The sequence below is a fragment of the Gorilla gorilla genome, chromosome 16, assembly GCF_029281585.2.
Source record: "Gorilla gorilla gorilla isolate KB3781 chromosome 16, NHGRI_mGorGor1-v2.1_pri, whole genome shotgun sequence".
Classification (NCBI taxonomy): Eukaryota; Metazoa; Chordata; class Mammalia; order Primates; family Hominidae; genus Gorilla; species Gorilla gorilla.
Genome location: NC_073240.2, coordinates 51,755,147 through 51,775,101, shown reverse-complemented (window position 1 = coordinate 51,775,101; position 19,955 = coordinate 51,755,147). Strand labels below are relative to the sequence as shown.

The 19,955-nt window shown below is 37.8% G+C and overlaps 1 protein-coding gene across 6 annotated transcripts in view; it reads right to left on the bottom strand.

The window, feature by feature from the left end:
- The window catches only part of AP4E1 (adaptor related protein complex 4 subunit epsilon 1), a 97,770-nt gene that overhangs the window by 10,849 nt on the left and 66,966 nt on the right, over window positions 1-19,955 (bottom strand). For all 6 annotated transcript variants that reach the window (XM_055362998.2, XM_019011353.4, XM_055362999.2 and 3 more), the window contains 2 exons: window positions 10,899-11,022; window positions 1,433-1,688 (listed from right to left, as the gene is read on the bottom strand). In XM_055362998.2, the coding sequence (XP_055218973.2) occupies window positions 1,433-1,688; window positions 10,899-11,022 (380 nt within the window). The remainder of the gene's footprint in view (window positions 1-1,432; window positions 1,689-10,898; window positions 11,023-19,955) is intronic.

The window sequence follows — 19,955 nt, the reverse complement described above, 5'->3', positions numbered from 1 at the left end:
CTCCTTCTTTATGCATCTAAGTTACAACACAATTCCTTACGGAATTCAGGGTCTCATAAAACAGAGAAATACACCCCTTTTTCTACTCTTCAGTGATAGCTGGGTGGGAATGAGGGGGAATTATAAGGGGTAAGTCAAAAAGGATTTAGCATCATTAACAGAAAAAACATCTTAATAATATTTCCAATTTCAAACTCACCACAAAAAATCTAATATCACCCTGAATGTTCTCCTAAGGAAAAAATCTAACTGAAAGCTATGCACTTGTTAAATAGGCAGGAATACTTCTATACCAGCAATGAGGTTCACAAACCAGGGCTCCATGAGCCTGGGTGTAATCTGACTTTGGTGTGCTCTTACCAAGCATTCCACTGGTACCCACCCTCTCATCACAGCCTGCCAGAACAACTCAAAAACCCAAGATCAGTCACTTTACTGCTGATCTGCAAATGTCAACTCGGAAAATATTAAGATACATTAGTTATTAATATTTTTAGGCTGAATCTGTTTTTTCTTAAGAGAAAATATCAAGTCTAACAGAAATGGGATCTAGACTGGTGAGTCTAGAAAAGAAAGAGACAAAGATAAAGAGTATATAGTATGGTATACCATCTGGCCTGGTACTGACAGGAATGAAGGGGAAATTTCACCATGGGAGGAGGAGGATGAAAGACCTGGGATGTCACTCTAATCAAAACTTTGTACAAGGTGGGTTCATTAGCCACCAAAAGGAGGATACATTACATGGTATTCTCAGATGCTCAAAAACAGCACCTGTCCTTCACTCCAACTTGTCATTCTTTTACCATGAAAATAATTTCTCAGTATAAAAAGCTTAAAAATCATAATCTTAATATCTGAATATAATTATCATTTTTGTATAATTCCTTTCAGCCTTAGGTATAAACAAGGTATAAATAAAACTTTATACTCTGTACTTTTTGTTTAATATATCATTTAAGTATTTTTTCATTTTACAAAGCAATATTATTGATCATTCTTAGAGCTGAATAATGTTCTGGGAGAATACAATTTATGTAATACAATTTTGAGGAGTACTTTTTACAAAGATATATCAATACTGTTGAACGATTATTATTCATCCCCCTTCCCTTTGAGAACTGCCCCGTCCACCCACAGGGGTGAGAGTGGCTGTGGTCATACCTGTAACCTTATTTGGAGCCTGACCCTTGTCCACTGACTGGGCTACAGAGAACACCTGACTCAAGTTGAGCCAACTGCATTTTCTCTTTCAGGAATATAAAAAGGTGTGTCATTAGTGGTTCTGGAGCTGGGAAATGATGGTGAGTAAGAACTGGGGAAGCCACTTTTCACTATACATATAGACGACAGCCAGGAGCTTTTATAGAGCCAGTTTTTTTTGTACAGACAGATGACAAAGATTCTTACAGGAATAGAACTGATTACTTACCAGGTTGATTGTACTTTCTGATCCTAGACCAACAAATAATGATGATGCCAGCAGCTGCTTTTCTTTCTCCTCTTTAGATTGGGTAAGAACTTGAGATTGATCCTTTTTAGTTATAGCTTGATCTACATTCTCCATTATACTCTCCTGAGGAACAGGCAGAGCTCCAATTTCATCACCAGTTTTGCTTTCCTTCTTGGGAAGATAGCCTTCTTTCCCCCACAATTTCTTTATACCTTCCAGCTTCAAGCTATTTGTCCTAAGGAGGTTGATAATAAAATCAAGTCAACTTAAATAACTGCTAATAGTTACTTTCTTGAGGCATTCTTTCAAAACATATCAATGCCCATGGCCTTTTAAAAACAACTGTCACATTATATTCTATATGCCAGAAGTAAAACCTCGATCTCTAGATTTTATTTTAGTTATAGCCAACATCCCTCCACCCTCCAGTCAAAGGATTTGATTTAAGGCTGCAGAACTCCAGACTTAGTTAAAAATTTCAGAGCATTTAATTTTCACTTAACTGCTTAAGTTATACAAAAATAGAAATATTGTAAATCAGTTTCTTTCCTCCACTGACTTTTCAAAAATACCTTTAGTTCTGATGGGTTAAAGATGAGAAATGATTGAAATTTCTTAGCAATATGAAGGAATTAAACCTATATAAATTCATTAAGTAAAATCCTGTTAAAAGCAAAAACATCATTCAAATTTACTCCTATGTATAAATTTACATTTTATTTTTTCTTTAGTTTTACAACCCAGGAAACATAAATTCAAGTTGCCCTGAATACATGCTCCCCATAAATTTACTTTAATCCAAAAGGTTTTTCTCACTATGCACATAGCGACATTTTCAACTATTATTAAGTGTACTTTTATCAAAATGCAATGAAGTTTTATCTAAAAAAGAAAAAAGTAAGATTTTGGGAAAAAGCCTGAGGCTGACAAATTTTTACACCTGAGTTGAAAAAGAATTAAAATATTGTTTAGGAGCCAGGTGTCCTACCCAAAAAGCCTAAACAAGGCATCTAGGCAGTAAGTCCAGGGCCAAATTTAGAATCCTAATGTTGTCACAAAAGTTGCAGTTGTGAATCTGGAGTGACTAATAAGTGAGGGCTAAAATAGCCAAGGATCATCTCTATTATTCTCATATAAGAGCTATGTGTCCATTAATTAGTTTGATTGTGGTAATCATTTCACAATGTATATCAAAACATCACATAGCACACCTTAAATACATACCAATGACCCTTGAAAAATGGAGAGGGTTGGGGCACTGACTCCTTGTGTTGTCAAAAATCCACATGTAACTTTTGACTCCTCCAAAACTTAACTACTAATAGCCTACTGTTGACTGGAAGCCTTACTAATAACATAAACAGTCAATTAATACATAGACTAGTATCTATACATATTTTATGTATTCCTGACAATCTTATTGTTTCTTAATTTTTTGATATTCCTAGGGTACATGGTTTGTTGGAAAGTTTTTTCAAATTGTCTCAAGTCTGAAAAACTTTTTCCAATATATTTATTGAAGAAATCTGTGTATTAAGTGGACCCGCACAGTTTAACCCATATTGTTCAAGGGTCAAATATACAATGTTTATTTGGCAATTATATCTCAATAACACTGGAGTTAAAAAAAAAGAAAAAAAAAGAACTATGTGTCCTTGGCACTTGACTTATTTAAGCATCTCTGTCATGGTCCAAAATGGCATTTTTAAAAAATCATTTCTACTACAAGATGAGTTGATCATGAAATGAACAAAAAGGAAGACTCAGAAATATTTCTACTAATTATTATTAGTATTGAAATTGTTGGAATCATGATCAATGTGATTTTGAGCCCAAAACAAAACAAAAACAGGTAATTACACTTCATACTGAGTGAAGAATTAATGCTATTAAGAAGTAAGTAGCTACAGGAAAATTTGAATGTTAATAAAAAATGCCCTAAAGGGAATTGGTTCATTCCTTCTCAATGATTTTTACTGCTGAGTATCCCTTTACAAATATCTTCATTTCCCCCTTTCTTCCTCCAGGTTCTAAAAGAGTTTTCTAAAGAAAAAAAAAAGTTATATAATAAACCTCTTAGACAAAAATTGGTTGTACTTGCCACAAGCAGATCCCAAGTGGTCATGGGAACCACTAAAATAAATCCTACCATTTCTAGAATAGAATTCTCAAAAGAAGCACCTCTAGGGAATTCATGAATACCCACAATAGTATTATAGTATCTGTACACTCCCTTTAACCAAAATATTACCTTTATTTACAAAAAAAGAGAGAACAAGTCCCTAAATTTTACTAATCAATGATTTAAATAGTAGTTTAACAACAACAACAAAAGGCCAATGTGGAGGACAATGGGCTGCTCCATCCGGATCTCTCTTCAATGAAGGACTGTTGACCAGCTGTTGGGAGTGCTGTCATCTCTCAGCCCCTTCAGGGATTGCCTGAGCTGCAGAGGGCTACTTCACGCAAGATCACGCCCCTTCCAAGGCAGCCTACATCCAGTGATGGATGAATGGAAGTATAAAGTCCTTGCCATCCATCTCGGTCCAACTCAGCACAACTCTGAAGGGTCATTCCAGCTCCAGAGCTCCCCATGGGGTCAGCAGAGGTTGTCACCGGCAATGCATTGCATCTTAACTTCTGCCCAAACCTGCTTCTTTTTCCTTCCTTCTATAGATGTTGATCCCAATGACACTCCTAATTATTCTGCATACTAAATGCCATCACAGAATGTGCTTCCCAGGGAACTCAATCCACAACTGGCAAAAAGGGGCAGGAGGTACAAAAGGAGCCTAAAAGGAGCCTCAAACTATTTTAAAGATTTTTCTTATTTTCTTATTTATTTCATCTGCATACATACTTATGATCGACACAAATATTCTGTTAAGCATACATACAGACCATCTAAAAAGTGGGAAAATATGGCCAGGTGCAGTAGCTCACACCTGTAATGCCAGCACTGACGCTGAGGCAGGCAGATCACTTGAGCCCAGGAGTTCAAAACCAGCCTGGCCAACTTGGCAAAACACTGCCTCTACTAAAAACATAAAAATTAGCAGGGCATGGTGGCAGGCATCTGTAATCCCGGCTTTGAATGTGTACTCCACATTCAAAGTCTGAGGCATGACAACCTGGGAGAACCCACTAGAACCCAGGAAGCGGAGCATGCAGTGAGCCAAGATCATGTCACTGCACTCCAGTCTGGGTGACAGAACGAGACTTGTCTCAAATAATAATAATAATAATAATAAATTAAATAAATAATAAAAAATGGGAAAATAAGAAAGCAACATAAGGCCATTTCATATAAAAATATGCTTCTTAATTATATGAAACATTAGAAAAAGAATATTTTTAAACACGAGTCATCTTTGCCTGGATTTTGACAATACTATTATATAATACATGGTTTTCTATGGTGTGCCCTTGTATTGTTTTTATTCAGACCATTCAAACGTAGATGTAAATTCTGACTAAGTAACTAACCTTCAAAAGACTAGGGATGTACTTTAACTCAGCTCTAGGAATTCCCATTTGAGACAGGGTGCTGCCAGTTAAGAAATTATAAATTAGATTTGCTACTACTTTATTCTCAGGTTGCCAGGGACTGTAAAAGAGCAACTGTCTTCCCTCTAAGATGATTCACCTTGCCAATTACTATGTTCCTCTTCTGAAATAATGTGTGAGCTGAGGTCCTCTTTGGAAACAAATTTTAAATTCATCCCTTATCTTCCATTTCACAATAATGCAGGATATATTATATAATTCCTTAGCAGTTTTGCCAAATGTCATTTCTCTGAGGGTAGTAGATGTATATGTATGGCATTTACAAGGCCCTGTCACACCCCCCAGATCCTAGTTCAGTACTATAGTAGTAGATGCTGTCACCTGTTGTGCAGGTAAAAGTGTGTAAGTTCCTCCCTGGGTTTGAAGGGTTCCTGTCTCTTTCCCTTGTCCCTTTGATCCCTGTTTGGGACACTTAATTGCTGTCACCTCCATCATCAAATGCCCACAAACAATATCTGCTCCCCATGCTTGGAGTACCAAAATTAAATATCTGGGAAAGAAAATAAGGAGGTTAACAGAGCAGGAAAAAAAAAAAGATAAGAAAAAGAATTTGAACTCATGCCATTTCATTCAACATATTCTACATTCCTCATGATCTATTATTAGTATCTTTCTTCTGATAAATACTTGTAACCATTTCATTGAACAACAGACAAATGTAAGGATGAACATAAAATAAGATGACTGATTTCTTAATAAATACAGAAGAACTCAAAATTCAAATGTCATCCTTTAAAGTTGTCACTTTTGAGATTTTATCACATTTATTCCAACAATGCGGCCATTACTTAAAACATTTTTAACTCTATTAGATGCAGCTTCTTCCCAAACAAGAAAGCCATTTCCTTACTTTATTGTCACATCAGAATATTGATCAAAATTATACAGATTGATCACAAATATTATCTGGTAAACTCACCTCTTGGGTAATGAAGACAATGATGGTAATGGCAATCATTATTAATAACAGCAACTACCATTTATCAATCACTTACTATGAACTGGGCTGTACTACGTACTTACAAATGTCATCTCATTTTATTCACTTAATTATGTTTCTAAAGGTAACTAATTATGTTTCCAAAATCAAAGTATACCTAACAAGGATGAAATTCGGCTCCAAATAAGACATTTTAGCAAATGCTCACCAATTTTCAAGGTGGCTGGAAAGAAACTCTGAAAGCATTTTGAGCAAAGTACACAGCTTCCATAGGTGACTACGGATGGTCCCTGACTTACAATAGTTCAATTTAATGATTTTTTGGCTTTACAACGGTGTGAAAGCAATAGAGTTTCGTAGAAACCATACTTCAGATTTTGAACTTTTATCTTTTCCCAGGCTAGCAATATGTGATAGGATATTCTCTTGCAATGCAGAGATAATAATGAGCTAATACAATAATAAACAGGCTGGGCACGGTGGCTCATGCTTGTAATCCCAGCACTTTGGGAGGCCGAGGTGGGTGGAGCACTTGAGGCCAGTAGTTTGAGACCAGCCTGGCCAACATGGTGAAACCCATCTCTACTAAAAATATAAAAAATTAGCCGGGTATGGTGGCAGGAGCCTGTAATCCCAGCTACTCAGAAGGGTGAGGCAGGAGAATTGCCTGAGCCCAGAAGGCAGAGGTTGCAGTGAACCGAGATCATGCCACTGCACTCCAGCCTAGGCAATAAGAGTGAAATTGTGTCTCAAAAAAATAATAACAATAAAATAAAATAATAAACAATAATGGGCCAATGATCAGCAGAACTGAGTTCTAGACATAGATCTGCTGTTTGGTAGATCACTTCTGACTTACGATATTTTCAATTTATAATGGGTTTATCAGAATGTAACCCCATCATAAGTTTAGGGGCATCTGGCCTTCACTAGGTGACCAACTATATGGCTTCCTCAGGTGAAATCAATCACCTTATTTTATGTTCACCTCTATATCTACCAATGTTCCAATGAGACGGTTACAAGATATATTTATCAGAAGAATGAGGAATGTAGAATGATATGTTAAACATCAACCTGGATGTATAAATTCTAATATGCTTCTAAATATATATATATAATATGTAGCAATAACACATATTATTACTATGTATAAAGCTTGTACATATTTTATGCTGTCTTGGAAGGTAGATAAGCTCTTAAAGAACATACTGTACAATATAAATACCTTAAGAGCAATAAATAGAAACCACTGAAACAACAGCCCATACAATTTAGCTTTTAAAAACCTTTCTAAACCATTATATTAAAACACATTGTCACAAGTGTGTCTCTCCCTTTGAAAATTATGTGAAAACCTAGTTGGAAGTAAAGCACTCCTCAGCAAATGTAAAAACAGAAATTATAACAAACTGTCTCTCAGATCACAGTGCAATCAAACTAGAACTCAGGATTAAGAAACTCACTCAAAACCGCTCAACTACATGAAAACTGAACAATCTGCTCCTGAATGACTACTGGTACATAACGAAATGAAGGCAGAAAGAAAGATGTTCTTTGAAACCAATGAGAACAAAGACACAACATACCAGAATCTCTGGGACACATTTAAAGTAGTGTGTAGAGGGAAATTTATAGCACTAAATGCCTACAAGAGAAAGCAGGAAAGATCTAAAATTGACACCCTAACATCACAATTAAAAGAACTAGAGAAGCAAGAGCAAACACATTCAAAAGCTGGCAGAAGGCAAGAAATAACTAAGATCAGAGCAGAGCTGAAGGAGATAGAGACACAAAAAACCCTTCAAAAAATCAGTGAATCCAGGAGCTGGTTTTTTGAAAAGATCAACAAAATTGATAGACCGCTAGCAAGACTAATAAAAAAAGAGAAGAATCAAATAGATGCAATAAAAAATGATAAAGGGGATATCACCACCGATCCCACAGAAATACAAACTACCATCAGAGAATACTATAAACACCTCTACACAAATAAACTAGAAAATCTAGAAGAAATGGATAAATTCCTGGACACATACAGCCTCCCAAGGCTAAACCAGGAAGAAGTTGAATCTCTGAGTAGACCAATAACAGGCTCTGAAATTGAGGCAATAATTAATAGCTTACCAACCAAAAAAAGTCCAGGACCAGACGGATTCACAGCTGAATTCTACCAGAGGTACAAGGAGGAGCTAGTACCATTCCTTCTGAAACTATTCCAATCAATAGAAAAAGAGGGAATCCTCCCTAACTCATTTTATGAGGCCAGCATCATCCTGATACCAAAGCCTAGCAGAGACACAACCAAAAAAGAGAATTTTAGACCAATGTCCCTGATGAACATCGACGCAAAAATCCTCAATAAAATACTGGCAAACCAAATCCAGCAGCACATCAAAAAGATTATCCACCATGATCAAGTGGGCTTCATCCCTGGGATGCAAGGCTGGTTCAACATACGCAAATCAATAAACGTAATCCAGCATATAAACAGAACCAAAGACAAAAACCACATGATTATCTCAATAGACGCAGAAAAGGCCTTTGACAAAATTCAACAGCGCTTCATGCTAAAAACTCTCAATAAATTAGGTATTGATGGGACGTATCTCAAAATAATAAGAGCTATTTATGACAAACCCACAGCCAATATCATACTGAATGGGCAAAAACTGGAAGCATTCCCTTTGAAAAGTGGCACAAGACAGGGATGCCCTCCCTCACCACTCCTATTCAACACAGTGTTGGAAGTTCTGGCCAGGGCAATCAGGCAGGAGAAAGAAATAAAAGGTATTCAATCAGGAAAAGAGGAAGTCAAATTGTCCCTGTTTGCAGATGACATGATTGTATATCTAGAAAACCCCATCGTCTCAGCCCAAAATCTCCTTAAGCTGATAAGCAACTTCAGCAAAGTCTCAGGATACAAAATCAATGTACAAAAATCACAAGCATTCTTATACACCAATAACAGACAGAGAGCCAAATCATGAGTGAACTCCCATTCACAATTGCTTCAAAGAGAATAAAATACCTAGGAATCCAACTTACAAGGGATGTGAAGGACCTCTTCAAGCAGAACTACAAACCACTGCTCAAAGAAATAAATGAGGATACAAACAAATGGAAGAACATTCCATGCTCATGGGTAGGAAGAATCAATATCGTGAAAATGGCCATATTGCCCAAGGTAATTTATAGATTCAATGCCATCCCCATCAAGCTACCAATGACTTTCTTCACAGAATTGGAAAAAACTACTTTAAAGTTCATATGGAATCAAAAAAGAGCCCGCATTGCCAAGTCAATCCTAAGCCAAAAGAACAAAGCTGGAGGCATCACACTACCTGACTTCAAGCTACACTACAAGACTACAGTAACCAAAACAGCATGGTACTGGTACCAAAACAGAGATATAGACCAATGGAACAGTACAGAGCCCTCAGAAATAATACCACACATCTACAACCATCTGATCTTTGACAAACCTGAGAAAAACAAGAAATGGGGAAAGGATTCCCTATTAAATAAATGGTGCTGGGAAAACTGGCTAGCCACATGTAGAAAGCTGAAACTGGATCCCTTCCTTACACCTTATACAAAAATCAATTCAAGATGGGATCAAAGACTTAAATGTTAGACCTAAAACCATAAAAATCCTAGAAGAAAACCTAGGCAATACCATTCAGGACATAGGCATGGGCAAAGACTTCATGTCTAAAACACCAAAAGCAATGGCAACAAAAGACAAAATTGACAAATGGGATCTAATTAAACTAAAGAGCTTCTGCACAGCAAAAGAAACTACCATCAGAGTGAACAGGCAACCTACAGAATGGGCAAAAATTTTTTCAAACTACTCATCTGACAAAGGGCTAATATCCAGAATCTACAAAGAACTCAAACAAATTTACAAGAAAAAAACAAACAACCCCATCAAAAAGTGGGCGAAGGATATGAACAGACACTTCTCAAAAGAAGACATTTATGCAGCCAAAACACACATGAAAAAATGCTCATCATCACTGGCTATCAGAGGAATGCTAATCAAAACCACAATGAGATACCATCTCACACCAGTTAGAATGGTGATCATTAAAAAGTCAGGAAACAACAGATGCTGGAGAGGATGTGGAGAAATAGGAACACTTTTACACTGTCGGTGGGACTGTAAACTAGTTCAACCATTGTGGAAGACAGTGTGGTGATTCCTCAAGGATCTAGAACTAGAAATACCATTTGACCCAGCCATCCCATTACTGGGTATATACCCAAAGGAGTATAAATCATGCTGCTATAGAGACACATGCACACGTATGTTTACTGCGGCACTATTCACAATAGCAAAGACTTGGAACCAACCCAAATGTCCATCAATGATAGACTGGATTAAGAAAATGTGGCACATATACACCATGGAATACTATGCAGCCATAAAAAAGGATGAGTTCATGTCCTTTGTAGGGACACGGATGAAGCTGGAAACCATCATTCTCAGCAAACTATCGCAAGGACAAAAAACCAAACACTGCATGTTCTCACTCATAGGTGGGAATTGAACAATGAGAACACTTGGACACAGGAAGGGGAACATCACACACCAGGGCCTGTTGTGGGGTGGGGGGAGGGGGAAGGGATAGTATTAGGAGATATACCTAATGTAAATGACGAGTTAATGGGTGCAGCACACCAACATGGCACACATGTATACATATGTAACAAACCTGCACGTTGTGAACATGTACCCTAGAACTTAAAGTATAATTAAAAAAAAAAAAGAAAATTATGTGAAAACCACTGAAACAATAGACCTCTTGAAAGTTATCCTAAAATAAGCAAATAATGACCATGATGATATGAGGCAGGAGCAGAAGGCAAATGGAACGCTAAAAGACATTTAAGCACTCCCATAACCTCAATTTTAATAAGAAATGAACTTACTCTTTCAGTCCTGTCTCAGCACTATTCCCAGATACATCTGAACCAAGAGAAATGCCAGCAGGAGACTGTCGTCCAGTGAAGCCAGATGAAGAAAAGGAGAGTCCATATGGTTCAAAATTGAGAACTAGAATTTTAAAATAATAACAGAGGTTCATATTTGAAACAAAACAAAAAACTGTCAAAGTTACCATTCACTACCACAATAATTCAAGCCCGGAACTAATAGCCATTTTTAAACTCTAAAGGACTTTGAGGATGATCTAATCAAATACTTACAGTAATAAATCAACTACCATTTGGTAAATGTCTACTGTAAGTCTTCATATTACTAGGTGATTAAAGACCAACTATCCTTTATTTTTACCTTTTTACCTCCCTTGGAAGCTAAAAAAAAAAACTCAATTAGGAAAGATAACTGATAAACCAAGTCTACTGAAAAGTTGCTGCTCCCATGCAAAAATGTTTAATGAGTTATAATGAAGAGGTGACCATGTTTTGCTGAACAAACTGCTCCTGGGTACATTCTCATACCAAATGGATTGATAGAGTCCTCAACGTAAAATCTCCCTAAGGTTAACACAGATTCTGATTCCTTTTAATCTGTATAACCTAATTAATTCAATAAGAGCCAAGAAAATTCATGTTGTTACTGTGGTAGGGCAGATGCCAATATCCACTCTCCCTTTCTTTCTATGTAATAAACCCCTCAATTCTTATCTAGATCATGACCACCCAGAGACATTTACAAACACCTTTGTCATATGACTGAGGTCTAGCCTATGAAATTATACACATATTTTGTTTGCAACTTCTGGAAGGAGTCCTCCTGGAATAAAAGACAATCTTTCTTCTCCCCCTTTCTCTTCCCTGCTGACTAGACTGCAACATGATTGCTGGGGCATAAGCAGCCATCTTGGATCATAAAGTGGAACAGCAAAGATGCCAGAACAGCAAGAAAGGTGAAACTTGGGTTTTTTAATAATCATGAAGCCATCATCAACCCTACATTGCCTACTTCTGGATTCCTTTAATGGGAGAAAGCAATAACCGTCTATCTTGTATGAGGTCCCACTTTGTGTCTTTATTTTTTAATTGGCTAATTCAGCAAGCCTAATCTTAACTGACAAATTTTGAACAGTCTAGATTATAGAAAAGGACCTTTTTAAATCATAAAAAGTATCTTAGAAAATATTGTGTCAACTTCTGTAATTACTATTCTCATTTTACAAATGAGGAAACTGTGGTAAAGAGTTTGTCCCAAATTACAAAAAATAGAAAATGAAAAAGCCAGACATGAACTCAGATATTCTAGCACCAGAGCTGTACTCTCAACTATTATAGTATATGGCCTCCTCCAAAGGAAATATCACCTATTCCAAAGAATGCTAAATAAATGCTTGTTAGTTACCTAAATAAATGATACAGAAGAAGAATCAATGTAAAAAAATAATAATGATGGGCTAATGATCAGGAGAACTGTGTTCTGGACACAGCTTTGCTGTTAACTAGGTATGTGAACTAGATCTTCATTTCTTCATCTGTAAAGTGAAGAATTCAAACTACGTCAACAGTTTCCAAATGCTGATCTGATAACAAGGATCAAGCTTACTTCACTGAATCTCCCAAGGACCTTTTTATACATACAGCCAAGCTTACAGACATTCAGATATAGAAGGAATAGGAGTAGGGCTCAAAATAAGTCTCGTTTTTAAAAAACTCTTTGTGATTATGATTCATAACCATGTTTGGAAACCACTTATCTAAATCTTTTGAAGGTCCTTTCCAACTAGAATACCCTCTCATTTTAAGTTTTTTAATCATCTAACTTAATCATAGTCCGTTTTATGTTGCTATAAGACAATGCAACATAACAGGTGATTTATAATGAACAGAAATTTACTTGGCTTATAGTTCCAGAAACTGAGAAGTCCAAGAGCATGGCACTGGCATCTGGTGAGGGCCTTCATGCTGCATCATCCCATGGTGAAAGGAAAGCAGAAGGGAAGATAGTGCAAGAGCAAGAGAGGGCTGAACTTGCTTTTTTTTTTGAGATGGGAGTTTTGCTCTTGTTGCCCAAGCTGGTGTGCAATGGCATGATCTCAGCTCCCCACAACCTCCGCCTCCCGCGTTCAAGTGATTCTCCTGCCTCAGTCTCCTGAGTAGCTGGGATTATAGGCATGTGCCAGCATGCCTGGCTAATTTCATATTTTTAGTAGAGACGTGGTTTCTCCATGTTGGTCAGGCTGGTCTCGAACCCCCAACCTCAGGTGATCCACCTGCTTCAGGCTCCCAAAGTGCTGGGATTACAGGTGTAAGCTACTGCATCTGGCCCGAACTTGCTTTTTTAATGACCCACTCCCATGATAATGATATAAATTCATTTGTGAGGGCAGAGCCCTCGTGACCTAATCACCTCTTATTAGGTCTCACCTCCCAACACTGTTTCACTGGGGATTGTTTCCAACACATGAACTTTGGAGTACACATTCACACCATAGCATTCTGCTCCTGCCCCCACAAAATCATGTCCTTATGATGCAAAATATATTCATTCCATTACAAGTCTCAAAAGCCTTAACTCATTCCAGCATTAACTCCAAAATCCAGAGACATCTAAATCAGATATGGGTGAGACTAAAAGCAAATTTCTCTCCAGCTGTGGGGCTGTGAAATTAACAAGTTATGTGCTTCCAAAATACAATAGTGGCGCAGGCATAAAGTAGATATTCCCATTCCAAAAGGGAGGAATAGGCCAGAAGAAAGGGGTAAGTGGTCTCAAATAAGTCCAAAGCCCAACAGAGAAATCAACATTAAGTCTTAATGCTCCAGAATTATCTATCTTCACTCCACGTCCCACCTTTTGGGAACACTGGGGCAGGAGGTGGACACTCAAGGCCTTAGGCAGCCCCACATCTATGACAAAGTCCTATGACTTTGGGGCTCAGTACACCCAGCAGCTCTCAGGGGATTGGAGTCTCACGCCTGCAACTTTCCCAGGCTGATGCTGCAAGCTAGTAGCATCAGTTCTGGGGTCTCAGGAGTGACCCCACTCCCAAGGCTCCACTAGGCACTGCCCTGGTGGGTACTCTCTGTGATGCCTCTGATCCTGTATTTCTGCTCAGCATTGCCCTAGTGGGGCTTTCTGTGATGGCTCCACACCCGTGAAAAGTCTCTGCCTAAGCCCCAGGGAGTCCACGACATCTTTTGAAATCTAGGTGGAGGACGCCATGACCCCACGGCTCTTGCACACTGTGCACCTACAGAATTAGCACCACATATGCCACCAAGGTTTATGGCTTGAATCTTCTGGAGTAGCAGGGCAAGCCACACCTGGGCCCAATGAATGGCTGGAGCAACCACAGAATGCTGTACCAGAATGCAGGGAGCAGAGACTTGAGGCAGCTCTGGGCAGCAAGCCCATGAAGGGTACCCTGGTCATCCCCTGAAAGCACTCTGCACTCCCACAGCTCGAGCCTGTGAAGAGAAGGGCAGCCTCTGAGATCTCTGAAATGCCTTTAGTGTCACTCTCCCAATGTCTTGATGATCATTTCTATCTGTAATAACCGCCTTAGCAGACAGTCACTTGACCAGATCCTTGGCCTGGTCTCCCAAATACATTTTCTCATTCTTCACATGGCCAGGCTGAAAATTTTCCGTCTGTTATGCTTCTGTTTAACTATAAATTCCATCTTTAAGTCATTTATTTCCTCTCATATCTTACTGCATGCACTTAAAAGTAGCCATACAGCTCCTTCAATATTTTGCACAGAAATTTCTTCCACCAGATATTCTAGTTCATCGCTCTTAAATTCTGTCTTCCATAAAGCCCTCAGGCATGAAGAGACATAAATCATCCAAGATTTTTGCCACTTTATAAGAAAGATGGCCTTACTCCAGTTTCCAACAAGATATATTCCTCTTTCCTGTCTGGGATCTCATACATTTAATGAACTTAGAGATTAAGTACACTTAAGTAACTTAGAGATAAAGAGACAGTGAAGCCCATATTTCTAACAACTTTCTGATCATGAACACTTAATAATCTCTAACTTTCAGATTTTCCCTATAGCTCTCCTCTTCTTCTCAGCCCTCATCAGAACTGCCCTTAATATTATGTTTACGGCAATCTAAGATTTTCCTAGCCTGCTTCTTTAAATTCTTCTGCTCTACTCATTACACAGTTTCAAAGCCATTTCCACATTTTCAGATATTTTTAATAGCAACAGCTTCACTTCTCAGGACCAATTTTCTATCATAGTCCATTTTATGTTGCTATAACAGAATACCACAGAACGGGTAATTTATAATGAACAGAAATTTATGGCCGGGTGGTAATTCCAGCACTTTGGGAGGCCAAGGTGGGCGGATCATTTGAGGTCAGGAGTTCAAGACCAGCCTGGCCACTATGGTGAAACCCTGCCTCTACTAAAAATACAAAAATTAGCCAGACATGGTGGTGGACGCCTGTAATCCCAGCTACTCGGGAGGCTGAGGCAGGAGAATTGCTTGAACCTGGGATGCGGAGGTTGCAGTGAGTCGAGATCATGCCACTGCACTCTAGCCTGGGTGACAGAGTGAAACTCCGTCTCAAAAAAAAGAAAAGAAAAAGAAATTTATTTGGCTCATTGTTCTCGAGGCTGAGCTATCTAAGAGCATGGCATCAGCATTTGGCAAGGGCCTTCATGCTGCATCATGAAGAAGACAGAAGGGCAAGAGAGTATGAGAGCAAGAGAGGGCCAAACTCACTTTTATAACAACCCACTCTCATGATAATGACATTAATCAATTCATGAAGGCAGATTCCTCATGGCCTGATCACCTTTTTACAGTCCAATCTCTGAATACCATCGCAATGGCAATTAAATTTAAATACGGGTTTTGACAAACACATTCAAACCATTGCACTTACCATTCAACAGTGGTATCTTTTTAATAGCATCTGTGACAGTGAGTCATCCAGCCACTGCATTAACACTTCCAGTAACAGTGAATACCTCAAGAAATGTTTTCTATGCACATTAAAGATAAAGAGTTTAAACCAAAAAGCAGAAAGAAGCTCAAAATTAGAGGTACAAAGTTTGAAAGTAGAGAGAATAAAACAGACATGGAAAGGAACAGTGTTTGGAGAGCAAGCAGAAAAAAGTATCAATTCCAAGTCAAAAGAATTAAGATTATCATCTAAGGAAGGGCTGGAAAGGCTCAAGGTTGAGAATAAAGTTCAAACCACATTATTTTCACTCTTCAGTGAAAACTCCCCAAGACCCATATAGTGATGAATGCCTAAAAGGACTAAAGATGCTGGAGAGTTAACTACATGTGCAAGAGCTCATGCACATATGTGGAACAGAAGGAGAAAAATGGTATGCAGAAAGAACCAAGAGAAGGAAGAAGACGGCTGACTTGCAACTCAGTGAATACATAGAATTTAGCCAGATGAAGAATGAGGGCAATTCACCAGAAGAGAAAACATAAGCTGGAGGCAGAGAGTCCTTGGAGTTGGGAGCCGCTGAAGTATTCTAGGTGAGACATAATAAAGTATAAACTATCCTGGGCATAAGTGAATAATTCAACATTCAACCTATTTGTATCCCTTATTATTAATACTTCAGAGGCCTCAATTATATGCACACTCATTTATCATACTTTGTACTGCAATTATTTATACCTTGACGACTTGGCTATATTTCTCTAACCATTCTCAGCTATTATTAATAATTTTTACAATTATTTAAAGAATTAACTTTAATTATCTGATTATTGTTATTTTATTTTTTGAGAGACTAGCAACCTTACCTTGACATGGCTTTCTAAAAGCCAGATTTAGTAAATACTGTTTCCCCTTATTATTTCTGGTTGTCTAGTGTTGGAGTTATAACACATTTTATTAATATTTTAATAGAATAATCCACAGATTCTGAAATGCTTTTTTTGATGGGAACTTGTAAGAAAGTTTGTTCCCCACCATCTCACCTATTTTTGCTAATTCTTAGTATCCCATGATATTTTCCTGAAGTTTATTCATTTTTCTACCTAAAAGATCAAAGTATCACTTATTAAAGTAACATTTAACTACTACTCTCTGCAAATGATTACAGAAATCTGAAATCAGATTAGTACCAGAACAGGCTGGCATGGTGGCTTGTGCCTGTAATCCCAGAATTTTGGGAGGCAGAAGAGGGAGGATCACTTGAGGTCAGGAATTTGAGACCAGCCTGGGCAACAGGTGAAACGTCATCACTACTAAAAATACAAAAATTAGCTGGATGTGGTGGCATGCACCAGTTGTCCTAGCTACTTAGGAAGTTGAGGCACAAGAATCGCTTGAACCCGAGAAGTGGAGGTTGCAGTGAGCCAAAAGATTGCAACACTGCACTCCAGCCTGGACAACAGAGAGAGACTCTGTCTAAAAAAAAAAAAAAAAAAAACCATAACAGATTGATAATTAAAAGATTCAAGAATTAATTCTTTATGCATAAAATACCTATTTCCCCCTACTCTTTATTTTGTCTTATAGCCAACCCCATTTCTAAGATATATAATTTTATAATTTATTCCACAAGTATTTATTAAATACTTGCTATATCTTGTCTCATAACCAATTTCCTTTTCTATAACAGTCTCCTGAAATTTCAATTTTGCTTTAAAGGACTTTTGAAGCACACAGATTTGGGAGGAGAGAGGGAGAATCTAGTTTGAGCGCTTAATCCCATTTATAATGATGGTTCTATGGGAAAAAATGTACTTGGCAAAGGACTGCATAAGCTTGGGGAATTCCAGGGCTCTTGTATTTGTGTCAGCTATTTAGCTTATTTTAAGAAACAAAATAGGCAGTGCCAGGAAATAGTCTCCCTATTATATCTCCCCTTCCCTATCCAACCCTTGACTTCAGTAATGGCATCTGGTGGCCCCCAGATACCTGAAAATAAGGAAGTATGACAACGGAATCATACCTCCCACTGTGGAAACCCAGGAGCTTTTCACTCTAGGCCCTGGATGTCATAAGGCATTTATATGCAGTATAACCACAGGTTAGGCAATTATAATTCAAAAGTTTACTTTTTCCCCCAATATATTCTATTAATATATAAAAAGTTAATGAGAGAAAACTGATTACACTTTGAAAGAGAGTTTAAATTTTATAGTACATTAGTTATCACTGTGCTAAATAACATATAAAAAGCCTTAAAAGAAAGGGATTGCACAGAATACATGTGCTTTCCAATCCATGAACACAGGATGTATTTCCATTTATTTGTGCCTTGTTTGATTTCTTTCATTAATGTTCAGTGGTTTTCATTAAACACAACTTTCTCACTTGCTTCAGTTTATTATTAGGTATTTTGTTCCTTTTGGTGGTATCATAAATTGGGCTGTCTTCCTAATAACCTTGTCACATGGTTTGTTGTTAGTGCACAAAAATGCAAATAATTTTTGCATGTTGACTTTGCATCCTACAACTTTCCAGAATTCGCTTATTACTTCTAACGGTTTTTTAATGGAGTCTAATTTAGGGTTTTCTATAAATAAAACCATATTATCTGCAAAGAGGAACAATTTTCCTTTCCAATCTGAATACCTCTCTTCTTTTTCTTAACTGCTCTGGCTAATACTTCCAGTACTGTGTTGACTACAAAAGAGACAAGTGGGCATCCTTGCTTTGCTCCTGATCTCAGAGGAAAAGCTTTTGGTTTTTCATCATACCATGCTATGATGTTAGCTCTGGGTTTATCATATATGGCCTTTATTATATTGAGATATTGCCTTCTATTCTTAGTTTTATTGAGTTTCTTTTTAATCATGAAAGGGTGTTCAATTTTGTCAAACACTTTTTCTGCTTTTATTGAGAACTGTGTGGTTTTTATCCTTTATTCTGTTAACATGATATCACATTAATTTATTTTCAGATGTTGAACCATCCTTGGATCCCTAGGATAAATCCCACTTGATCATGGTGTATGACCCTTTTACTGAGTTCAGTTTCCTAGTATTTTGCCTATATTCATCAGGGATATTGGCCTGTAGTTTTCTTTTTTTTGTGGTGGCTCTGTCTGGCTTTGGTATCAGGGTAAGGCTGGTCTCATAAAATAAGTTTAGAAATGTTCTCTCCTCTTTAAATTTTTGGAAGAGGTTGAAAAGAACTCTCTCTCTCTTTCTCTCTCTCTCTGTCCCTTTTGTAGAGATGGGGTCAAGCTATATTGTCTAGGCTGGTATCAAACTCCTGGCTTCAAGTGATCCTCCCACCATGGCCTCTCGAATTGCTGGGACTACAGGCATGAGCCACTGTGCCTAGCCCCAATATTAATTCATTAAGTGTTTGGTAGAATTCACCAATGAAGAACCACAAAAGACCATGAATACCCAATTTAATCTTGAGAAAAAAGAGCAAAGCTGAAGGCATCACACTTACTGATTTCAAAATATATTACAAACCTACAATAATCAAAACAGCATAGTACTGGCATAAAGACAGACATAGAGACAGAACAGACAGCCCAGAAATAAATCCAAGCATGTATAGTCAACTAATATTGAACAAGGACACCAAGAATACACAACAGAGAAAGGACAGTCTTCTCAACAAACAACATTGGGAAAACCAAATATTCACATGCAAAAGAATAAAATGGAACCTTTATCTTATACCATACATAAAAATCAACTCAAAATGAATTAAGGACTTAACTGTAAGACCCAAAACTGTAAAACTCATAGAAAGAGATGAAGTTTTGCTCTTGTTGCCCAGGCTGGAGTGCAATGGTACAATCTCAGCTCACTGCAACCTCCACCTCCTGGGTTCAAGTGATTCTCCTGCCTCAGCCTCTCAAGTAGCTGGGATTACAAGCATGCACCACCACGCCTGGCTAATTTTGTATTTTCAGTAGAGATGAGGTATCTCCATGTTGGTCTGGCTGGTCTCAAACTCCCAACCTCAGGTGGTCCACCCACCTCAGCTTCCCAAAGTACTGGGATTACAGGCGTGAGCCACCGCGCCCAGCTGGGAAAAGCTGCTTTATGACATTGGTCTTTACAATAATTTCATGGATATGACACCAAAAG